The sequence below is a fragment of the Bufo gargarizans genome, chromosome 1 (assembly GCF_014858855.1).
Source record: "Bufo gargarizans isolate SCDJY-AF-19 chromosome 1, ASM1485885v1, whole genome shotgun sequence".
NCBI classification, from domain to species: Eukaryota; Metazoa; Chordata; class Amphibia; order Anura; family Bufonidae; genus Bufo; species Bufo gargarizans.
The window spans coordinates 312,648,354-312,671,577 of NC_058080.1; the positions used below are offsets into that span (position 1 = coordinate 312,648,354).

General features: G+C 47.1%; 1 protein-coding gene across 2 annotated transcripts in view; it reads left to right on the top strand.

The window, feature by feature from the left end:
• Positions 1 to 12,673: 12,673 nt before the first annotated feature.
• The window catches only part of MFSD12 (major facilitator superfamily domain containing 12), an 88,936-nt gene continuing 78,385 nt past the window's right edge, over positions 12,674 to 23,224 (top strand). The window contains exon 1 of one of the 2 annotated variants that reach the window (XM_044305310.1): positions 12,674 to 13,206. In XM_044305310.1, the coding sequence (XP_044161245.1) occupies positions 12,939 to 13,206 (268 nt within the window). In that variant the 5' untranslated portion in view covers positions 12,674 to 12,938. The remainder of the gene's footprint in view (positions 13,207 to 23,224) is intronic. The other variant, XM_044305301.1, reaches the window with a different exon arrangement.

The following is a 23,224-nucleotide window of genomic DNA, read 5'->3' on the forward strand; positions in this document are numbered from 1 at the left end:
ATTCGTTTTTTGGGGCGGATCCGCAATTTGCGTACCGCAGAACACATACGGTCGTGTGCATGTAGCCTAACTGTAAATTGGAGTCTGGTAGAAAATGTCCGAACTCCAATATTGTCTAACGTTTTGTTTTTTACAACTCCCAAATGCAGCACGTGTCCTCAAAACATTATCTCTGCTTATGATCAATAAATTGTCAGGCGTATAAATTGGTTTGTGCCACCATTAAATTTACAAAATCTTCAGAGAAGAAGATTTTGAAAAAAATCTAGTTCAGTGAAGCACGCACTATCTTTATTCCGGACCTGCCCCTTTAAAATCCAGAATTTGGGGCTGATAATTGTCAGGGGGTCGGTTCCATAAGGGTTCCCTCTGGGGGGTTGCCTCTGCTGCTACGCTGGGGCGCCTTCTAGAGGGTTCCTCATCAGCAGATGATGATAATGATGAGGGGGTAGAGGAGTAGAGGAAAATGGCATCCTCTTCTCACTCACTGGCAAATTCAGTATCGGAGGCAAGCATGGTGTATGCCTCTTCAGCTGAGTATACTCGTTGGGGTGGACGGGCCATTTTTGGGGTGTGACGTGTGAAATGTGTAAACCTTTATTTTGTGTGAGGGGTGTGCATGTTGTGTTTTCACATGTGAAGGGGCTTGTAATAAATTTGAAATTACATTTAGAAGAAAAAAAAGTCTTCTGCACAAAAAAAAAACTTGCAGTGCAAACTGAGCAGACACGATCAGTAATGGACACTACTGATCGGTGCTCAGTGGTTGCAAAATGCACTGAAACTTAAAGGGACACTGACAGGGCCAATAAGCATATTGAGGTATATATATGGCAGTACAGGTCTTATAATGGGTATTACAATCATATAAGTATCCCCCTTGTCCACATTATACATACAGAAAACTGAAGTTTTATAACCTGCTCCAACGGTCTTCAATCTGCCCAAGGGGCGGCGTTTCACCTCTCTTGCGCCCAGCCAGCCTCCCCCAACTGCCGCTTTGAAGCGCCGCCCAGCTCATGAATATTCTGTTTGCTGGGCGGCTTCTGCGGTCCCCGCTCTGAAGCGCTTCGCTTAACAGTGCCCGGCGCATGCGCCGGATCTTGTGAAGTCCGGTACAGTAAGCGCCGCCCAGCTCATCAATATTCACTTCGCTGGGCGGCGCTTACTGTCCCCGACTTCACAAGATCCGGCGCATGCGCAGGGCACTGTTCAGCGCAGCGCTTCAGAGCGGGGACCGCAGAAGCCGCCCAGCAAACTGAATATTCATGAGCTGGGCGGCGCTTCAAAGCGGCAGTTGGGGGAGGCTGGCTGGGCGCAAGAGAGGTGAAACGCCGCCCCTTGGGCAGATTGAAGACCGTTGGAGCAGGTTATAAAACTTAAAGTTTACTGTTTGTATAATGTGGACAGGGGGGATACTTATATGATTGTAATACCCATTATAAGACCTGTACTGCCATATATATACCTCAATATGCTTATTGGCCCTGTCAGTGTCCCTTTAAATATATATATCTCTCTAACTAACTACCACTAACTGCAGTTTTTTTTCACACAAAAAAATAAATGTGCAGATGTAAATGAGCACACATGCATGCACACAGAACGTGTGTGCAAAAACTGTAGTATAAACATTCACTACAGTGTCAAAAAAGTGAACACTAGTGACGAAGGGATAGAGTTCCCGAAACGCGTCTGGGCACACACCTGTGAAAGAAATCTCCGCAACCTATGCATGGCCATGCAAGTATTAATATAAGCAGAAGAATTTGAACTATCGAGACGCCGAGCACAGAATCCTGTGTATTATTCAGGACGTATACCTCCTCCGAAACTCCGCGAAATCCCGCGAGATCAGAGAACAGTACATCACAATAGCTACAAGCTAGACGCCGGAGCTGCTCTCTGCCGCTGAATTATTCAACACGCTCACAGAGGCGTTCGTATGGTTCGGAGTGGAAGGTAGGAACATCACATTTGTATCTTGCAAAGTCTACACGGTACTTGATTAAACCATCGTTACCTAAGATACCAAAGTACGTGTTTACACAGGAACGGCTTGATTCGCCTGCTTATTATTAACATTGGAGTGATATCCGTGAACTGTTCTGAGTTGCGCATGAAAATTGAAGCGCACTTTTTGTTACTAACTACCCAGATTGGCTACATTTGCACGGCCTGACTTATTCGCTCATCACTAACACTGGAGCGATATTTATGAACTATTTCAAAGTGCACATGGAAATTTGATATGCAATTTTGTCATTAACTGCCCAGATTGATTATATTTATACCAGTGATTTCGGATTTTAGTAACAGTTTCTTATATATGTGAATTGTTATGTATTTTATTGGTAGTTTTTAGTTTACATTTCTAATATACGCGTTATTATTGTGATTTAATAAATATTTTATCCACAACCAATTGGTGCCAAGTGCTGAGTGCTCGCCCTCATTTTGATTTTAGCCACTGTATATTTACGTTGGGTGACCAGGAAGGGGTTAAAGCATTGTACAATGCAGGGAGGTCCCTTGTAGCAGTAAATGCTGGTCAGCAGGCGGTTTAGTGTGGAGGTCTGTGGGGTCATTGAAGAAGTCTGTGCCGATCTCTATCCACAGCTACAAGCTCTGAGCAGACAGAACGCCACTGGATAGGTTAAAAAATAAAAATAAAGTTAATTTAAAAAAACAGGATAAAACATAAAAACTATTAGTTTTTATTAAAGTCAAGAAAACCGGCAGATTTCTCCTCTACATGTACAGTAGAAGATATCAGACAGGGAGAAATGATAACTAGGATTATATGAAGGGGGGGCTGCTGCTGCGTGACATTATATGGAGGGGGGGCTGTTGTGTGAGATTGTATGGAGAGGGGGCTGCTGCTGTGTGAGACTGTATGGAGGGGGGCTGCTGTGTGGGATTGTTTGCTAGGGGGACTGCTGTGTGGGATTGTATGCTAGGGGGGCTGCTGTGTGGGATTGTATGCTAGGGGGGCTGCTGTGTGGGATTGTATGCTAGGGGGGCTGCTGTGTGGGTTTGTATGCTAGGGGGGCTGCTGTGTGGGATTGTATGCTGGGGGGGCTGCTGTGTGGGATTGTATGCTAGGGGAGCTGCTGTGTGAGACTGTATGGAGGGGGTGTCTGTTGTGTGAGATTGTATGGAGGGGGGTCTGTTGTGTCAGATTGTATGGAGAGGGGGCTGCTGTTGTGTGAGACTGTATGGAGGGGGGCTGCTGTGTGGGATTGTTTGCTAGGGGGGCTGCTGTGTGGGATTGTATGCTAGGGGGGCTGCTGTGTGGGATTGTATGCTAGGGGGGCTGCTGTGTGGGATTGTATGCTGGGGGGCTTCTGTGTGGGATTGTATGCTAGGGGGGCTGCTGTGTGGGATTGTATGCTAGGGGAGCTGCTGTGTGAGATTGTATGGAGAGGGTGTCTGTTGTGTGAGATTGTATGGAGGGGGGTCTGTTGTGTGAGACTGTATGGAGGGGGGCTGCTGTGTGGGATTGTTTGCTAGGGGGGCTGCTGTGTGGGATTGTATGCTAGGGGGGCTGCTGTGTGGGATTGTATGCTAGGGGGGCTGCTGTGTGGTATTGTATGCTAGGGGAGCTGCTGTGTGAGATTGTATGGAGGGGGGTCTGTTGTGTGAGATTGTATGGAGGGGGGTCTGTTGTGTGAGACTGTATGGAGGGGGGTCTGTTGTGTGAGATTGTATGGAGGGGGGTCTGTTGTGTGAGACTGTATGGAGGGGGGTCTGTTGTGTGAGACTGTATGGAGGGGGGTCTGTTGTGTGAGATTGTATGGAGGAGGGGCTGCTGTGTGGGATTGTATGGAGGCATACCTCCCAACTTTTTGAATGGTCAAAGAGGGACACTTATGGTTCATCGCGTGAAAGATCAATTTTTCCTGCATATCTATACACGTCAACTGTTTTCTCTTATGAAATGGCGCAAAAAAAATTTTGAATATAGAAATGTCAAAAATCCCAAATAATGAAATAATATGCAGGGTGGGGTCAAATATACAGAGAGGAACCAGACAAACACTTTCTGGGTAAATATTGAATGTAACAATGCAAATCTATACCTCAGACCAAAAATGAGGAACATTTAAGGAGCAAAGAGGGACAGAGGGACTTGGGTCAAAAAGGAGGACGGTCCCTCCAAAATAGGGACACTTGGGAGGTCTGTGGAAGGGGGGCTGCTGTGTGAGATTGTATGGGGGGCTGCCGTGTGGGATTGTATGGGGGGCTGCCATGTGGGATTGTATGGAGAGGGGCTGCATGAAATTGTATGGAGGTGGGGGCTGCATGAAATTGTATGGAGGTGGGGGCTACATGAAATTGTATGGAGGTGGGGGCTGCATAAAAATTGTATGGAGGTGGGGGCTGCCATGTGAGATTGTATGGAGAGGGGGCTGCCATGTGAAATTGTGAGGGGGGGGGTGTCTTGTGTAATTATGCTGAGAGGGGGGTGGGGGGTTTGTCGTGTGTGTAGTTAGTTTACTATGGGTAAGAATTAGGGTTGGACGATATCAAAAATATTCCCATGATAACGATATACACTCACCTAAAGAATTATTAGGAACACCTGTTCTAGTTCTCATTAATGCGATTATCTAGTCAACCAATCACAAGGCAGTTGCTTCAATGCATGTAGGGTTGTGGTCCTGGTCAAGACAATCTCCTGAACTCCAAACTGAATGTCAGAATGGGAAAGAAAGGTGATTTAAGCAATTTTGAGCGTGGCATGGTTGTTGGTGCCAGACGGGCCGGTCTGAGTATTTCACAATCTGCTCAATTACTGGGATTTTCACGCACAACCATTTCTAGGGTTTACAAAGAATGGTGTGAAAAGGGAAAAACATCCAGTATGCGGCAGTCCTGTGGGCGAAAATGCTTTGTTGATGCTAGAGGTCAGAGGAGAATGGGCCGACTGATTCAAGCTGATAGAAGAGCAACGTTGACTGAAATAACCACTCGTTACAACCGAGGTATGTAGCAAAGCATTTGTGAAGCCACAACACGCACAACCTTGAAGCGGGTGGGCTACAACAGCAGAAGACCCCACCGGCTACCACTCATCTCCACTACAAATAGGAAAAAGAGGCTACAATTTGCACGAGCTCATCAAAATTGGACTGTTGAAGACTGGAAAAATGTTGCCTGGTCTGATGAGTCTCGATTTCTGTTGAGACATTCAAATGGTAGAGTCCGAATTTGGTGTAAACAGAATGAGAACATGTATCCATCATGCCTTGTTACCACTGTGCAGGCTGGTGGTGCTGGTGTAATGGTGTGGGGGATGTTTTCTGGGCACAGTTTAGGCCCCTTAGTGCCAATTGGCCATCGTTTAAATGCCACGGGCTACCTGAGCATTGTTTCTGACCATGTCCATCCGTTCATGACCACCATGTACCCATCCTCTGATGGCTACTTCCAGCAGGATAATGCACCATGTAACAAAGCTCAAATCATTTCAAATTGGTTTCTTGAACATGACAATGAGTTCACTGTACTAAAATGGCCCCCACAGTCACCAGATCTCAACCCAATAGAGCATCTTTGGGATGTGGTGGAACGGGAGCTTCGTGCCCTGGATGTGCATCCCTCAAATCTCCATCAACTGCAAGATGCTATCCTATCTATATGGGCCAACATTTCTAAAGAATGCTATCAGCACCTTGTTTGTTTGAATCAATGCCACGTAGAATTAAGGCAGTCCTGAAGGCAAAAGGGGGTCCAACACCGTATTAGTATGGTGTTCCTAATTCTTTAGGTGAGTGTATATCGCAATAAATGCCTATTTAGAAGAAAAAAACACTTGGGGCCACAAGGAGACATTATACTGTATGGGGCAGCCACAAGGAGACATTACACTGTATGGGGCAACCACAAGGAGACTTTACACTGTATGGGAGCAGCCACACAGAAACGTTATACTGTATGGGGCAGCCACAAGGAGACTTTACACTGTATGGGGCAGCCACAAGGAGACATTATACTGTATGGGGCAGCCACAAGGAGACTTTACACTGTATGGGGCAGCCACAAGGAGACATTATACTGTATGGGGGCAACCACAAGGAGACTTTACACTGTATGGGAGCAGCCACACGGAAACGTTATACTGTATGGGGCAGCCACAAGGAGACTTTACACTGTATGGGGCAGCCACAAGTAGACATTATACTGTATGGGGGCAACCACAAGGAGACTTTACACTGTATGGGAGCAGCCACACGGAGATGTTATACTGTATGGGGCAGCCACAAGGAGACATTACACTGTATGGGGCAGCCACAAGGAGACATTATACTGTATGGGGGCAACCACAAGGAGACGTTATACTGTATGGGGGGCCACAAGGAGACGTTACACTGTATTGGGCAACCACAAGGAGACTTTACACTGTATGGGAGCAGCCACACGGAGACGTTATACTGTATGGGGGGCCACAAGGAGACGTTATACTGTATGGGGGTAGCCACAAGGAGACGTTATACTGTATGGGGGCAGCCACAAGGAGACATTACACTGTATGGGGCAGCCACAAGGAGACGTTACATTGTATGGGGGCAGCCACAAGGAGACGTTATACTGTATAGGGGCAGCCACAAGGAGACATTACACTGTATGGGGCAGCCACAAGGAGACGTTACACTGTATGGGGGCAGCCACAAGTAGACGTTATACTGTATGGGGGCAGCCACAAGGAGACATTACACAGTATGGGGCAGCCACAAGGAGACGTTATACTGTATGGGGCAGCCACAAGGAGACGTTACACTGTATGGGGGCAGCCACAAGGAGACGTTATACTGTATGGGGGCAGCCACAAGGAGATATTACACTGTATGGGGCAGCCACAATGAGACGTTACATTGCATGGGGGCAGCCACAAGGAGACGTTATACTGTATGGGGGCAGCCTCAAGGAGACACTACTGTATGGGGGCCACAAGGAGACGTTATACTGTATGGGGACAGCCACAAGGAGACGTTATACTGTATGGGGGCAGCCACAAGGAGACGTTACACTGTATTGGGGCAGCCATATGGAGATGTTACACTGTATGGGGGCCACAAGGAGACACTACTGTATGGGGGCCACAAGGAGACATTACACTGTATGGGGCAGCCACAAGGAGACATTATACTGTATGGGGGCAGCCACAAGGAGACATTACACTGTATGGGGCAGCCACAAGGAGACGTTACACTGTATGGGGCAGCCACAAGGAGACGTTACACTGTATGGGGGCAGCCACAAGGAGACGTTACACTGTATGGGGGCAGCCACAAGGAGATGTTACACTGTATGGGGCAGCCACAAGGAGACGTTACACTGTATGGGGGCAGCCACAAGGAGACATTACACTGTATGGGGCAGCCACAATGAGACGTTACACTGCATGGGGGCAGCCACAAGGAGACACTACTGTATGGGGGCCACAAGGAGACGTTATACTGTATGGGGGCCGCCACAAGGAGACGTTACACTGTATTGGGGCAGCCACAAGGAGATGTTACACTGTATGGGGGCAGCCACAAGGAGACACTACTGTATGGGAGCAGCCACAAGGAGACGTTACACTATATGGGAGCAGCCACAAGGAGACATTACACTGTATGGGTCAGCGACGTTACACTGTATGGGGGCAGCCACAAGGAGACGTTATACTGTATGGGGGAAGCCACAAGGAGACATTACACTGTATGGTGCAGCCACAAGGAGACGTTACACTGCATGGGGGAAGCCACAAGGAGACGTTACACTGTATTGGGGCAGCCACAAGGAGACGTTATACTGTATGGGGGCAGCCACAAGGAGACACTACTGTATGGGGGCAGCCACAAGGAGACGTTACACTATATGGGGGCAGCCACAAGGAGACATTACACTGTATGGGTCAGCGACGTTACACTGTATGGGGGCAGCCACAAGGAGACGTTATACTGTATGGGGGCAGCCACAAGGAGACATTACACTGTATGGGGCAGCCACAAGGAGACGTTACACTGCATGGGGGCAGCCACAAGGAGACGTTACACTGCATGGGGGCAGCCACAAGGAGACGTTATACTGTATGGGGGCAGCCACAAGGAGACGTTATACTGTATGGGGGCAGCCACAAGGAGACATTACACTGCATGGGGGCAGCCACAAGGAGACATTACACTGCATGGGGGCAGCCACAAGGAGACGTTATACTGTATGGGGGCAGCCACAAGGAGACGTTATACTGTATGGGGGCAGCCACAAGGAGACGTTATACTGTATGGGGGCAGCCACAAGGAGACGTTACACTGTATGGGGGCAGCCACAAGGAGGCATTACACTGTATGGAGGCAGCCACAAGGAGATGTTACACTGCATGGGGCAGCCACAAGGAGACGTTACACTGTATGGGGCAGCCACAAGGAGACGTTATACTGTATGGGGGCAGCCACAAGGAGACGTTATACTGTATGGGGGCAGCCACAAGGAGACGTTACTGTATGGAGGCAGCCACAAGGAGATGTTACACTGTATGGGGCCAGCCACAAGGAGATGTTATAGTGTATGGGAACAGCCACAAGCAGACATTATACTGTCTCAGCCTCGCCTGTCATCTGATTCCGACATCAGAGGGCGGAGCCTGCATGGAGGAGCCGGGGTAGCCGCTGCGGGCAGCAATTGATATAGAATCATGCTGGGGCGGTGGGCCGCGGACGCAGATTTTGAAGCGGTCAGCGCACATGACCGCTTCTATGATGTCACAAAATACCACGGTAATTAGGAAACTGCGATATCGCCATATTAGCGTTTTTTTTTTAATACCGCGGTATATCGTGATACCGGTATATCGCCCAACCCTAGTAAGAATACATTCACACATTAGCCACCCTCCAGTATATAACCTCGCACAGCAGCCGCCCTCCAGTATATAGCCTTGCACAGCAGCCGCCCTCCAGTATATAGCCTCGCACAGCAGCCCCCCTACAGTATATAGCCTCGCACAGCAGCCCCCCTCCAGTATATAGCCTCGCACAGCAACCCCCCTCCAGTATATTACCTCGCACAGCAGCCCCCCTCCTGTATAAAGCCTCGCACAGCAGCCCCCTCCGGTATATAGCCTCGCACAGCAGCCCCCCTCCGGTATATAGCCTCGCACAGCAGACCCCCTCCGGAATATAGCCTCGCACAGCAGACCCCCTCCGATATATAGCCTCGCACAGCAGACCCCCTCCGGTATATAGCCTCGCACAGCAGACCCCCTCCGGTATATAGCCTCGCACAGCAGCCCCCTTCCGGTATATAGCCTCGCACAGCAGCCCTCTCCGGGATATAGCCTTGCACAGCAGCCCCCCTCCGGTATATAGCCTCGCACAGCAGGCCCCCTCCGGTATATAGCCTCGCACAGCAGGCCCCCCAGTATATAGCCTCGCACAGCAGCCCCCCTCCGGTATATAGCCTCGCACAGCAGGCCCCCCAGTATATAATCTCGCACAGCAGCCCCCCTCCGGTATATAGCCTCGCACAGCAGCCCCCCTCCTGTATATAGCCTCGCACAGCAGCCCCCCTCCGGTATATAGCCTCGCACAGCAGCCCCTCCAGTATATAATCTCGCACAGCAGACCCCTCCAGTATATAATCTCGCACAGCAGACCCCTCCGGTATATAGCCTTGCACAGCATCCCCGCAGTATATAATCTCGCACAGCAGCCCCCAGTATATAATCTCGCATAGCAGCCCCCCTCCGGTATATAGCCTCGCACAGCAGCCTTCCCCAGTAAATAATCTCGCACAGAAGCCCCCCTCCGGTATATAGCCTCGCACAGCAGCCCCCCCCCCCCCCCCCCCAGTATATAATCTCGCACAGCAGCCCCCCCCAGTATATAATCTCGCACAGCAGCCCCCCCCAGTATATAATCTCACACAGCAGCCCCCCCAGTATATAATCTCGCACAGCAGCCCCCCCAGTATATAATCTCTCACAGCAGCCCCCCAGTATATAATCTCTCACAGCAGCCCCCCCAGTATATAGCCTTGCACTGCATCCCCCCAGTATATAATCTCGCACAGCAGCCTCCCCAGTATATAGCCTCGCACAGCAGCCCCCCCAGTATATAGCCTTGCACAGCAGTCCCCCAGTATATAATCTCGCACAGCAGCCCCCCAGTATATAATCTCGCACAGCAGCCCCCCCAGTATATAATCTCGCACAGCAGCCCCCCCAGTATGTGATCTCGCACAGAAGCACCCCCCAGTATATGATCTCGCACAGAAGCCCCCCCAGTATATAACCTCGCACAGAAGCCCCCCCAGTATATAATCTCGCACAGCAGCCCCCCCCAGTATATAATCTCGCACAGCAGCCCCCCTCCAGTATATAGCCTCGCACAGCAGCCCCCCCAGTATATGATCTCGCACAGAAGCCCCCCCAGTATATGATCTCGCACAGAAGCCCCCCCAGTATATGATCTCGCACAGAAGCCCCCCCAGTATATGATCTCGCACAGAAGCCCCCCAGTATATAACCTCGCACAGAAGCCCCCAGTATATAATCTCGCACAGCAGCCCCCCCAGTATATAATCTCGCACAGCAGCCCCCCTCCAGTATATAGCCTCGCACAGCAGCCCCCCCAGTATATGATCTCACACAGCCGCCCCCCCAGGTATATAATCTCGCACAGAAGACCCCCAGTATATAATCTCGCACAGAAGACCCCCCCAGTATATAATCTCGCACAGCAGCCCCCCCAGTATATAATCTCGCACAGCAGCCCCCCCCAGTATATAATCTCGCACAGCAGCCCCCCCCAGTATATAATCTCGCACAGCAGCCCCCCCAGTATATAATCTCGCACAGCAGCCCCCCAGTATATAATCTCGCACAGAAGCCCCCCCAGTATATGATCTCGCACAGAAGCCCCCCCAGTATATAACCTCGCACAGAAGCCCCCCCAGTATATAATCTCGCACAGCAGCCCCCCCAGTATATAATCTCGCACAGCAGCCCCCCAGTATATAATCTCGCACAGCAGCCCCCCTCCAGTATATAGCCTCACACATTAGCCCCCCCAGTATATGATCTCACACAGCCGCCCCCCAGTATATAATCTCGCACAGAAGACCCCCAGTATATAATCTCGCACAGCCGCCCCCCCAGTATATAATCTCGCACAGAAGCCCCCCAGTATATAATCTCGCACAGAAGCCCCCCCCAGTATATAATCTCGCGCAGCCGCCGCCCCCCAGTATATAATCTCGCACAGCAGCCCCCCCCAGTATATAATCTTGCACAGCAGCCCCCCAGTATATAATCTCGCACAGCAGCCCCCCCAGTATATAGCCTTGCACAGCAGCCCCCCCGGTATATAATCTCGCACAGCAGCCCCCCAGTATATAATCTCACACAGCAGCCCCCCCAGTATATAGCCTTGCACAGCAGCCCCCCAGTATATAATCTCGCACAGCAGCCCCCCCAGTATATAATCTCGCACAGCAGCCCCCAGTATATAATCTCGCACAGCAGCACCCCCCAGTATATAATCTCGCACAGCAGCCCCCCCAGTATATAATCTCGCACAGCAGCCCCCCCAGTATATAGCCTTGCACAGCAGCCCCCCAGTATATAATCTCGCACAGCAGCACCCCCCAGTATATAATCTCGCACAGCAGCCCCCCCAGTATATAATCTCGCACAGCAGCCCCCCAGTATATAGCCTTGCACAGCAGCCCCCCAGTATATAATCTCGCACAGCAGCACCCCCCAGTATATAATCTCGCACAGCAGCCCCCCCAGTATATAATCTCGCACAGCAGCCCCCCCAGTATATAGCCTTGCACAGCAGCCCCCCAGTATATAATCTCGCACAGCAGCCCCCCCAGTATATAATCTCGCACAGCAGCCCCCAGTATATAATCTCGCACAGCAGCCCCCCAGTATATAATCTCGCACAGCAGCCCCCCAGTATATAATCTCGCACAGCAGCCCCCCCAGTATATAGCCTTGCACAGCAGCCCCCCAGTATATAATCTCGCACAGCAGCCCCCCCAGTATATAATCTCGCACAGCATACAATCTCACACAGAATCCCCCCTTACATACAATTGTCAGCCCCTTCCTAGCAGTCACATCCACCTCTCTAGCACTGTCAGACTCTCTCCCCTATCAGTGCCACTGCCTATGATAGCAGAGCGAGTCGGCTGCCGACCCACGTGACCTATGGATGTCACGTGATATTGTGCCGTCAGGAAGACCTTACGTAGCATAGTGTTTAGGCTGTATTCACACGTCCGCAATGTGTTTTGCGGATACACGGAGACACGGATCCGCAAAACACGGAAAGCGGCAATGTGCTTTCCGCATTTTGCGGACCGCACATTGCCAACATAATAGAATATGCCTGTTCTTGTCCGCAATTGCGGACAAGAATAGGACATGTTCTATTTTTTTGCGGAAACGGAAGCACGGATGCGGAAGTGCGGATCCGCAAATGTGGATGCGGACAGCACATTCCGTCCCCATAGAGAATGAATGGGTCCGCACCCTTTCCGCAAAATTGCGGAAAGGATGCGGACCCATTTTGCGGACGTGTGAATGGAGCCTAAGTCTTTAGCCAAACAGCAGGGCAGTGACTACATTCTGTGGAGGAAGGGGTTAACTGGGAGTGTCACACGTCTGGATGAGGGGGTGGGAGTAACCGGCTCGGCCTCCAGCGCTCTCCTGATTGGTGCGTGAGCTGTCAGTCTCCTGGGCACAACCTGGGCTCCATACCTGGAATTTACCGCGGAGTGTGGTAGTGCAGCAGGCTGGAGATGATCGGTGCCACTTCTAGTCGCCTGGCAGTATCTACGTTCTGACTGCGGGGGTGCCATGGCCGGCAGGACTGTGGGATAAGACCACTTACCAGATGCTGTAGCTTTGTCCCGGACAGTCCTTATCGCAGCTGAGGATGGCAGACCCTGCACCCACCCTGCACCTGTGCCAGAAGCTCAGCTATGCCACCGGGCATTACCTGAATGACCTATGCGCCTCCATGTGGTTCACCTATTTCCTAGTCTACTTTCACTCAGTGCTGGGATTCGACTCATTTTACGCCGGGCTCCTCCTGCTGGTTGGGCAGATAGCGGATGGCATCTCTACCCCGCTTGTAGGGTATGAATCGGATCGACACGCTGGCTTTCGGTCTTACGGGCGCAGGAAGTCCTGCCATCTAATCGGTACGTACGGGAAATATCATAGGCTGATGGTGATGTGACCCATGGGAAGGATGTTGAGCAATAATCCTGAAATTCCACATGGTTTGTGAATGGGGCTGAATGTACAGATATCAGAGCCTATATAATAAGTGATAGGGAAGATACAATGCTGAATATACAGATATCAGAGCCTATATGATAAGTGATAGAGAATACACCGGGCTGAATATACAGATATCAGATCCTACATAATAAGTGATGGGGACGATACAATGCTGAATATATAGATATCAGAGCCTACATGATAAGTGATAGGGAAGATACAATGCTGAATATACAGATATCAGAGCCTATATGATAAGTGATAGAGAACACACCGGGCTGAATATACAGATATCAGAGCCTACATGATAAGTGATGGGGAAGATACAATGCTGAATATATAGATATCAGAGCCTACATGATAAGTGATGGGGAGGATACAATGCTGAATATACAGATATCAGAGCCTATATGATAAGTGATAGAGAACACACCGGGCTGAATATATAGATATCAGAGCCTACATGATAAGTGATGGGGAGGATACAATGCTGAATATATAGATATCAGAGCCTACATGATAAGTGATAGGAAAGATACAATGCTGAATATACAGATATCAGAGCCTGTATAATAAGTGATAGGGAATACACCTGGCTGATTCAGCCAGGTGTATTCCCTATCACTTATTATACAGGCTCTGATATCTGTACATTTTACCATGTGTATTCCCTATCACTTATTATGAAGGCTATGATATCTGTACATTTAGCAAGGTGTATTCGCTATCACTTATTATACAGGCTCTGATATCTGTACATTTTGCCATGTGTATTCCCTATCACTTATTATGAAGGCTATGATATCTGTACATTTAGCCAGGTGTATTCGCTATCACTTATTATACAGGCTCTGATATCTGTACATTTAGCAAGGTGTATTCCCTATCACTTATTATATAGGCTCTGATATCTGTACATTCAGCCAGGTATATTCCCTATAACTTATTATACAGGCTCTGATATCTGTATATTCAGCCAGGTGTATTCCCTATCACTTATTATACAGGCTCTGATATCTGTATATTCAGCCAGGTGTATTCCCTATAACCTATTATACAGGCTCTGATATCTGTATATTCAGCCAGGTGTATTCGCTATCACTTATTATACAGGCTCTGATATCTGTACATTTAGCTGGCTCATCTATTTCCATCTGCCTCATAGAAATTGAGAGCAGGGGCTGCGCGTTCGGGGTGCGTTCCCAATCACTGGTATGGGAGCAGCGATTGGTGGTGGATGGACCCTGGGAATCGTTTAAGTCTCTTAGGAGGACTAAAAAGTAAAAAAAGTTTTTAAGACATAAAAAAAAAAATTATTACAAAGTTATCCTCCCCTTCGTTATTTTACATCTAAAATAAGCAATACAATATTAAACAAAATTGGAGTAAATGTCTGAAGTAAAGATTTTATCCTGCACAGGGAGTGCCATAGTGAAGAACAAAATCAAAATGCCCACATTGCAGTTTTTCTGTCACCTCGCCACAATGGTATCTATTTAAAGGGTTTCTGTCATCAGAAAAATCGTTATGTAGCTGGCTGACATTAGGGATGTGCTAATGTCAGCAGAACATAACTGTATGACTTATATCTGCCTGCCTGCCGCCGTTCTGCTAAATAATGACTTTCATAATATGCAAATGAGCCTCTAGGTGCTATCAGGGCGTTGCTTCAGCCTACGTACCCTTTGGCACGCCCAGGTCCAGTTAATTGACTTTGAGTTCTTCTCAGTGTCCCGTAAATCCCGGGCCTGCTCCGTCCCGTTTAGTATTCTGTGCAGGCGCAGTGAGTGAAGGACGTGCTCCTGGTGCCGGCTGGTGCAGGATGTAAGCCGGCACCAGGAGCGCGTCCTTCACTCACTGCGTCATGTAAATCCCGGGACGGGATTTACATGACGATGAGGAGAACTCGACAGACAATCAATGGGATCTGGGCGTGTCAAAGGGTACGTAGACTGAGCCTCTAGGTGCTGAATCTACGCCCCAGTAGCACCTAGAGGCTCATTAGCATATCGTAAAAGTTTTTTTTTTTTGCAGAACGGCGGCAGGCAGGCAGATATAAGTCATACTGTTATGTTCTGCTGACATTAGCACATCCCTAATGTCAGCCAGCTATATAACGATTTTTCTGATGACAGAAACCCTGTAAAGAGGACCTTTCATCAGGCTAGCCCTAGTCTAATTATTATCCTACCTTTATAGGGCGGCCCCCACTGATGCCATGGCACTTTTTTTTTTTCTACAGAACCCTGTTCGTCCGCTGTTGGCCCGTATATTTTGGCGCCTTATATTATAATGAGGCGACTCGGTTATACTAGGTGGAGACTTGTATTTCTCCTGGGCGCGGTTATCTTCTCCCTGGCTGCGAGTGCATCCAATCAGAGCGCCCCGCTCTTAGCCAGGGAGAATGAGCTCAAGTTTTCGCGAGAATCACTCCGGATGTCTACACGCTCAAGTTCTCGCAATTCTCGCTGGCTAAATCTCATTCTCCCTGGCTAAGAGCGGGGCGCTCTGATTGGATGTGCTCACAGCCAGGGAGAAGATAACAAGTCTCCACCTAGTATAACCAAGTCGCCTCATTATAATATACGGGGCCAACAGTGGACGAACAGGGGGTTCTGTAGAAAAAAAAGTGCCATGGCATCAGTGGGAGCTGCCCTATAAGGTAGGGTAATAATTAGACTAGGGCTAGCCTGGTGAAAGGTCCTCTTTAAAGTAGTAAAGCATGAGAAACAATATTAATTTGGCATTGCAATAATCTTACCGACCTGCAGTTTTAGCGCACAAGAGATGCTTCAAAACCAAAATAGCAATGGTGGAATTGGATGTTTTTCCTAATTTTCAGTACATAATATGATAGATGAAATAGTGTTAAACAAATTCAACTTGGCTGTTAAAACTTAGCATTTAGGGTAGGTTCACATCACCGTCATCGTCAGAAGAACAAAAAAAAAAAGAATTCTTTAGGCCTCATGCACACGACCGTATGTATTTTGTGGTCTGCAAAAAATACGGATGACGTCTGTGTGCATTCCCTATTTTGCGGAACGGAATAGCTGTCCCCTAATAGAACAGTACTATCCTTGTCCGTAATGCTCAGTTATGCTCATTTTACATATGTTTTAGCAATTTCCATCTGAGAGTACTCCACAAAGTACGGTACTTTTTTCTGTCTAAAATAATGGATATCAGATGGAAAATCAGTTTAAGGTCTCGTGCACACAATCGTAGGTGGCCCATTCTGCTCATGAGGCCTAATTGAGCGTAATGGATGCGCAAAATAAGGGCTCATGCACACAAACTTATTTTCTTTCTGTGTCCGTTCAATTTTTTATTTTTTTTGCAGACTGTATGCGGAACAATTAATTTCAATGGGTCGGCAAAAAAAACTGAAGTTACTCTGTGTGCATTCCGTTTCCGCATGTCCGTATTTCCGTTCCGCAAAAATATAGAACATGTCCTATTATTGTCCGCATTATGGACAAGGATAGGACTGTTCTATTAGGGTCCAGCTGTTCCATTCTGCAAAATACGGAATGCACACGGACATCATCCATATTTTTTGCGGATCCATTTTTGAGGACCGCAAAATACATACGGTCGTGTGCATGAGCCCTAAAGGAGCAGATCAGAAGAACGGAAAATGAGCGGTGATGAATCTACCTTTAGTGGCTATGTGAATGTATCATTTGAAAAGTAATTGCTCTTGAAAGACTGGGGATGAGGCTGGGTTTTCATTCAGAGGCTTTAATGGTGGTAGTGTGCCATGTGGTGCTAATTTTTTTTGCCCAGGTTCTGTGAGCCAATGGATTTTTGTAGTATGTAATTGTAATATGTAACCCCAGAGCGACTAGAAGGAGGCTGGAAAGGAAATGTGGTTTTGAAAGGAGCGGGCATGTGACAGCGTTGCAGACTGTTATCTACCATCAGTTATGCAGTAATGGAAAGAAGATGTGGAGTAATATTGGTGTATCTATTATGAAGCCAGCTTTCACAAGTATTGTAGTACTAAAGTTGACCAGACGTAAACCTTACATAATCTCCTTCAACCATCGGACACAGTAAAAACACGTAGAAGCAGCACTCCGACAGTGTTTTCAGAAAAAGCTTACACAAAAGTCAAACATTTTTGAAGGTGGTGCTAGATGGCCAAAGCCCAAATGCTCTTGTGTTTGGATGTGTTTGCTGCTTGTATGCCTCTGAGGAATGAATTAGGCGTAAATCATACAGAGCCACTGCAAACAAGAAGGTCAACGACGTCATTACAGGAGAATCAAAGCCTGATCCTTTTTTTTTTACAGTTTAAAGAGGACCTTTCACCACTCCTGACATGCCTGTTTTAATGGCTGCATGTATTTCTTATGTAATAAAAAATAAAGACCATCTTATGGCTCTATGTTGTGCTGTTCCTTTATTATTTCTACTAGAAGTTATGAATGAATTGCTAGCAGTCTGCAGAGGGGTGGTAACCAGTTGGGGGGGGGGGGGGTGTACTTGCACCATCTTACACTCTTACAATGGCAGCACTGATTAGATAGAGTGAGTCTGCGCAGGTACACACCCCAACTGGTTACCACCCCTCTGTACCCTTACTGCAGACTGCTAGCAATTCATCCATAACTTCTAGTAGGAATAATAAAGGAATGGCACAACATAGAGCCATAAGAATAGATGCCCCAGAATGGTTATTACATGGGCGATGCATGAAGCTATTAAACCAGGCATGTCAGGAGAGGTGACAAAGTGGGTTAATTTATTTTTTTCCCTAAAGGTATACTTTCCCCCCACCGAACTCCCACCTCTGCCGTTCCAGTGCTTTTTCACACACAGGAAATTGCTGGTGATGCCAGCTCCGTCCATCACTGGCAGAGGTGGATCACTGCTGCTGCTAATGATTGGCTGAGCTGGTACTTTCTGTCCGTTGAGATAGGAGTAGGTAGTAGAAACCAAATGGCAGGGGTGGACTGGGAACTTGGTAGCCGTGGAAAAAAAACAGCTAAAAGTGACCCCATGTTGTAAAGGCGGGTGGCAGAAGGTGGAGCAACACAAGTAGGCAGGGTAGGAATACCATACTATAAAATACCGTCCCATCAGGACCATATACCACAGTGCAGCAGAATATATTGCCCCAAAATATTCCTTCTGTGGTGGCCATCAATACATGCCATTTTCTGTCCTCCAGTTGTCTCTGATTAAGATATGCAGCAGGGGGCTTAGGAGGTGAGATGTGGGCCAAAACTGTTAAATTCAGGAGGGCATGTGGGTCACTGGCCGGGTATATGAGTACCTGATTCCCACAGTGGCAATTACCACTGAGAGCTCATTATATATCTGGCTAGCTGCAGAGAGGGGGGCTTGGGTGGCCCCCCGGGAAATTTCCCTGTAAGGTCTATGGCCAATCTTTTGATACTTTTGATTTATAAATATCAGTTCAGCCCTTGGGTAGACATTTGTCTTCATTGTTACGGTTGACTTCCTTCCTATGCGCCATACTTCTTGTTAACCAGCTCTACAAATTTTGGCTTCTGGCTGATTTAGGCCAAGCCCTTTTTACAAGTTATAGGCTATGCCTCTTTTACAAATCACTTGCAGCCAGCGTACGACTTGTCATATTGTTAGGGGACTAGTTCACTTGTCATGCCTACCTGTAAAGGGTTAATGGATGAATGCGCACAGAGGGCTTAGGACTGTAGCCTGCCATGGCAATTTTACAACTGGTAAACTGTGAAACTGGATCCACCAGCTGCAGCTCCACCTTAGACAGGTACCCTTCTGGGTGTGATAGGGCAGGTTCATACAGCTGGTTACAGGCCAGTCATCAAAAGCCAGATCTTGGAGAGCAGGATTTGCTAAAATTTGACAATAATACAGAGGGTCGGGGTCAACATGAGCCAATTTCCCCCCCCCCCCCCCTCTATAGCCTGGATGGGACTGTTTTTACCTGTATACATATGCAACCTGTTCGATATCTTTGGTACCCTGGAGACTAGAGCAGTTTTGTGGGAGTCCAGAAGGACTGACTTTTTTATCAGGAGCCTCCTGGATGTTACAGGAGAGTTAGCAAGTATCCCTTGGAGCCATGCCACTGGAAGCCTTTCCAATGAATGTTAGATCCATTCAAACCTAAAGGGCTATTGATACATAAATCATTAGTATAAGCGAACATAAGAAACTTTGTAAAATTATTACAGAAAAATGCTTCTTTGTCACTTGCAAATTCATTGCTTAAATCTGTAATTGGATACATTCTCAGCTTCTCTGAGGCAGGTTGCAGCTCCTGCTCATAGAAGTCTATGGGGAGCTGAAGGAAGAGATGCACAAAGGGATGCTGCTGTTTCGGTTTTAGGGTAGGGCTACATGGAGATCTTGGTATTGTGACAGCTGCTGCGCCACGTATCGCAGTGTAGCAGGGCAGCCATAGAAATGAATGGCCAAAAAATCCAACCCTGCTGTGAGTAAACTTGCGAGTCACACTGTGACCTCAAGATCGTACCCTTACTGTCTCATGCCAGGGCTGAATCCACAGCAACACTGCTGATTACTGCTTTAAATGGCCTCCACGCTAGTATACATTTATGTATAAATAAAAAAAATTGTGGCATGTATCTCAAATTTGTGGAAATTGTTATAATGTTTATTACAAAAATGGCATATCTGAATTGTGTCAAATGTATGTATTTAAGTATTTTGTACATGTATAACACGTTTGGAAAAAGATGCATTAAAGGGTTGTAACAAATGCTGTATTTTTCAGACTATAAGACTCACTTTACCCAGCCCCAAAAGTAAGGGAAAAATGTTGGTGCGTCTTATAGTCGGAATGCTAATGACCTGGAAGCAGTCATCAGTATGCCAGAGGGAAGTGCTGCGTAGACGTGCACTATGACCTGAGGCTGGGGGGTCTGATCTGAGGTCTGATGAAAAATGGGGATCTGATTTGGGGTTCTGATTAGGATTCAGGGTCTGATGAAAAATATATTTTTTCCTATTTTCCTCATCCAAATTTATTTAATCTAGTTTAGCAGTGGAGTGATCAGCTTATCTAATGTGCTGGAAGTTGTCTGTGCTATTTTGAAAATTTGGGTCAATTTGCGGTTTTCATTGCTATTTTTCGTACTAGAAAGCAAACAAAAATGAAAAAAATAGTGCAACTTTGGTATCATAAAACACCATGGCCTTGTTTCTCAGGGGCCCCTGTTCTGTACTTTTTTTTTTTTTTTTTTTTTTGCCCTTAATTTTCCCATTTGCTGACACTTTGGACAATTCGCCTCCTCGATCTTCAGACCTATTACTTGTTACCTGTCCATCAGCATCCATCAGTCTGTGCCACCATGCACAGATTATTATTGCTTTGAAGTGAATTGTGCACAGCTTGTAGTTTTTTACTAAAGAAATCAGTAACAGGGAATTGAGTTTATGGTAGGACTGCTCCTCTTCTTCCTAAAATAATGTTCTTAGATGGAAGCAAATAATGACCATAGTTAAAGGGATTGTGTCACTTCAGCAAGTGGCATTTAGCATGTAGAGAAAGTTAATACAAGCCACTTACCTACCAGGAACGGTGGCCGCGCTTGGCCACTATAGGAAAAAGCAACGGCCTATGTGAGCTCCCATGGTCCCGGTCACCAGTGTCAAAGCGTGGCTGAGAGACTAGACGCCGACACATAGATGGTCAATGCAATCTCTATTTATTACACTACTTTGGAATGTGAACTAATGTAAACATCTGGTTATCGTCGCCATGTTGTAATGGCGCCTATCCTAACAATAATACTGCACACGTCATATATGACACTTCAAAGAGGCGTTCTTCTATAGGCTGTGAGTAATATGTGTATATCATATTCATCCACCCAAGGGATTGGCTTAGCACTCTTTCACAGTGCAAACATCTTCTTCAAAGCATCTGTGGGGAGATAGAAGACAAACGCTGCCCAGTTCTCTGCCCCCCTCCCTTCTTCTCCTCATAGCATTGCATAGACCAGGCATCCTCAAACTGCGGCCCTCCAGCTGTTGCAAAACTGCAACTCCCAGCATGCCCGAACAGCCTACAGGTATCAGCTTACAGCAGGGCATTGTGGGAGTTGTAGTTTTACAACAGCTGGAGGGCCGCAGTTTGAGGATGCCTGGTGTAGACAGAGCTCAACTAACAGCAGAAAGGGGATGAGGGAGGCTCCTGAGATAAGAAGAATTTTGTAACAACTTAAGATTAACCAGTTACAGTCCTAGAGATACAAAAGATATAGAATAAAATTCATACATCTCTAACACCAGAGAGGTCAGCACTTTTTCCTATAGTACGCAAGCACAAGCACCACTGATGGATTGCTGGGTGGTTGTAACCATGGAAACGAGCAGTGTATAATGTGATGGAAAAATGAATCCAGCCAGCAAAGGAGGCAATATGGACAATGACAATACAATAGTAAGTGCCTTATATTAACTTTCTCTACACGATAAATGCTATTTGCTGAAGTGACAAACCCCCTTTAATTACTCATTGTCACATTGGACAAGATGGTCAGACCTGCCGTATAGTGTAACTGCATTGTAATAAGCCTAGAAGGAGGCTGAAGAGGAAATGTGGTTTTGTAAGAAACGGGCATGTGACAGCGTTGCAGACTGTTCTCTACCATCAGTTATACAGTAATATTACTAGCATCTATAGAGGGAAGATTAGTGATAGGCACGGACTTTAAAGGGACTCTGTCACCTGGATTTTGCCTATAGAGCTGCTAGCACGTCCGCAATATCCAGTCCCCATAGCTCTGAGTGCTTTTATTTAGGCAAAAAAAATGATTTTCTTATATATGTAAATGAGGCAAGTAAGGAGCCCAAGGGGCTGTTACTAACGATTCTGGAGCCCAGCCACGCCCGCTGTGAAGGAGCCCAGCACCGCCCCGCATCCTCCGAATCGCCTCCTTGCTCCCGGACGTTAAAAAGTTAGAGCGCCGTAATCTCGCAGCTAGTGCATGCGCAGTTCGTTGGTGACCTCGGGGAGCAAGGAGAAGATTCGGAGGATGCGGGGCGGTGCTGGGCTCCTTCACAGCGGCGTGACTGGGCTCCAGAAACGTTAGTAGCAGCCCCTTGGGCTCCTTACTTGCCTCATTTACATATCTATAACATTGTTTTTTTGCCTAAACAAAAGCACTCAGAGCTATGGGGACTGGATATTGCGGACGTGCTAGGGGTGATCTACCAGCACATGTCCGCAGCTCTATAGGCAAAATCCAGGTAAAAAAAATCCCTTTAACCCCTTAGTGACCACACACATTTTTTTCTAAATTGCATTCCAAGAGCTATCACTTTTTTTTTGTTTTTTCATAAATATACCTTTATGAGGCCTTATTTTTTGCAGGACAAGTTTTTAATGCACCATTTTGGGTACATCTAATCATTGATTAACACCAGCTATCTGTCTTAACCCCCCTTTGTTTACATCAGTAAAAAGGTGTATTGGTGGTCACTAAGGGGTTAATATTATCTTTAAACTGTCACCTGGACATATCTTTGAATTCTGGTGTATGTAATAAATCTCTGGTGATCTGACTGTTTTCTGGACTATTTAATCCAAAGCTAAGGTGTTATTGAACCGTAATGAACGTTTCAACTGATATTTGATCGCTTCAGCTTGATATTTCAACTGAATTGGCATTGCTTACTGCAAAGATTGTAACCCGATCATCAGCTTGCTAATGCTAACCGCAGCGGTCTTCATCTTTTTATTTTACAGAGTAAGCCCTAGTTCACACAATCGTATGGCTTTTATAGTTTTTTGTGGTCTGTTTTTCACGGATCTGTTGTTCCGTTGTGTTTCCGTTCCGTTTTTCCGTTCCGTTTTTTGGTATTCCATGTACAGTATACAGTAATTACATAGAAAAAATTGGTCTGGGCATAACATTTTTAATAGATGGTTCAGCAAAAACGGAACGGATACAG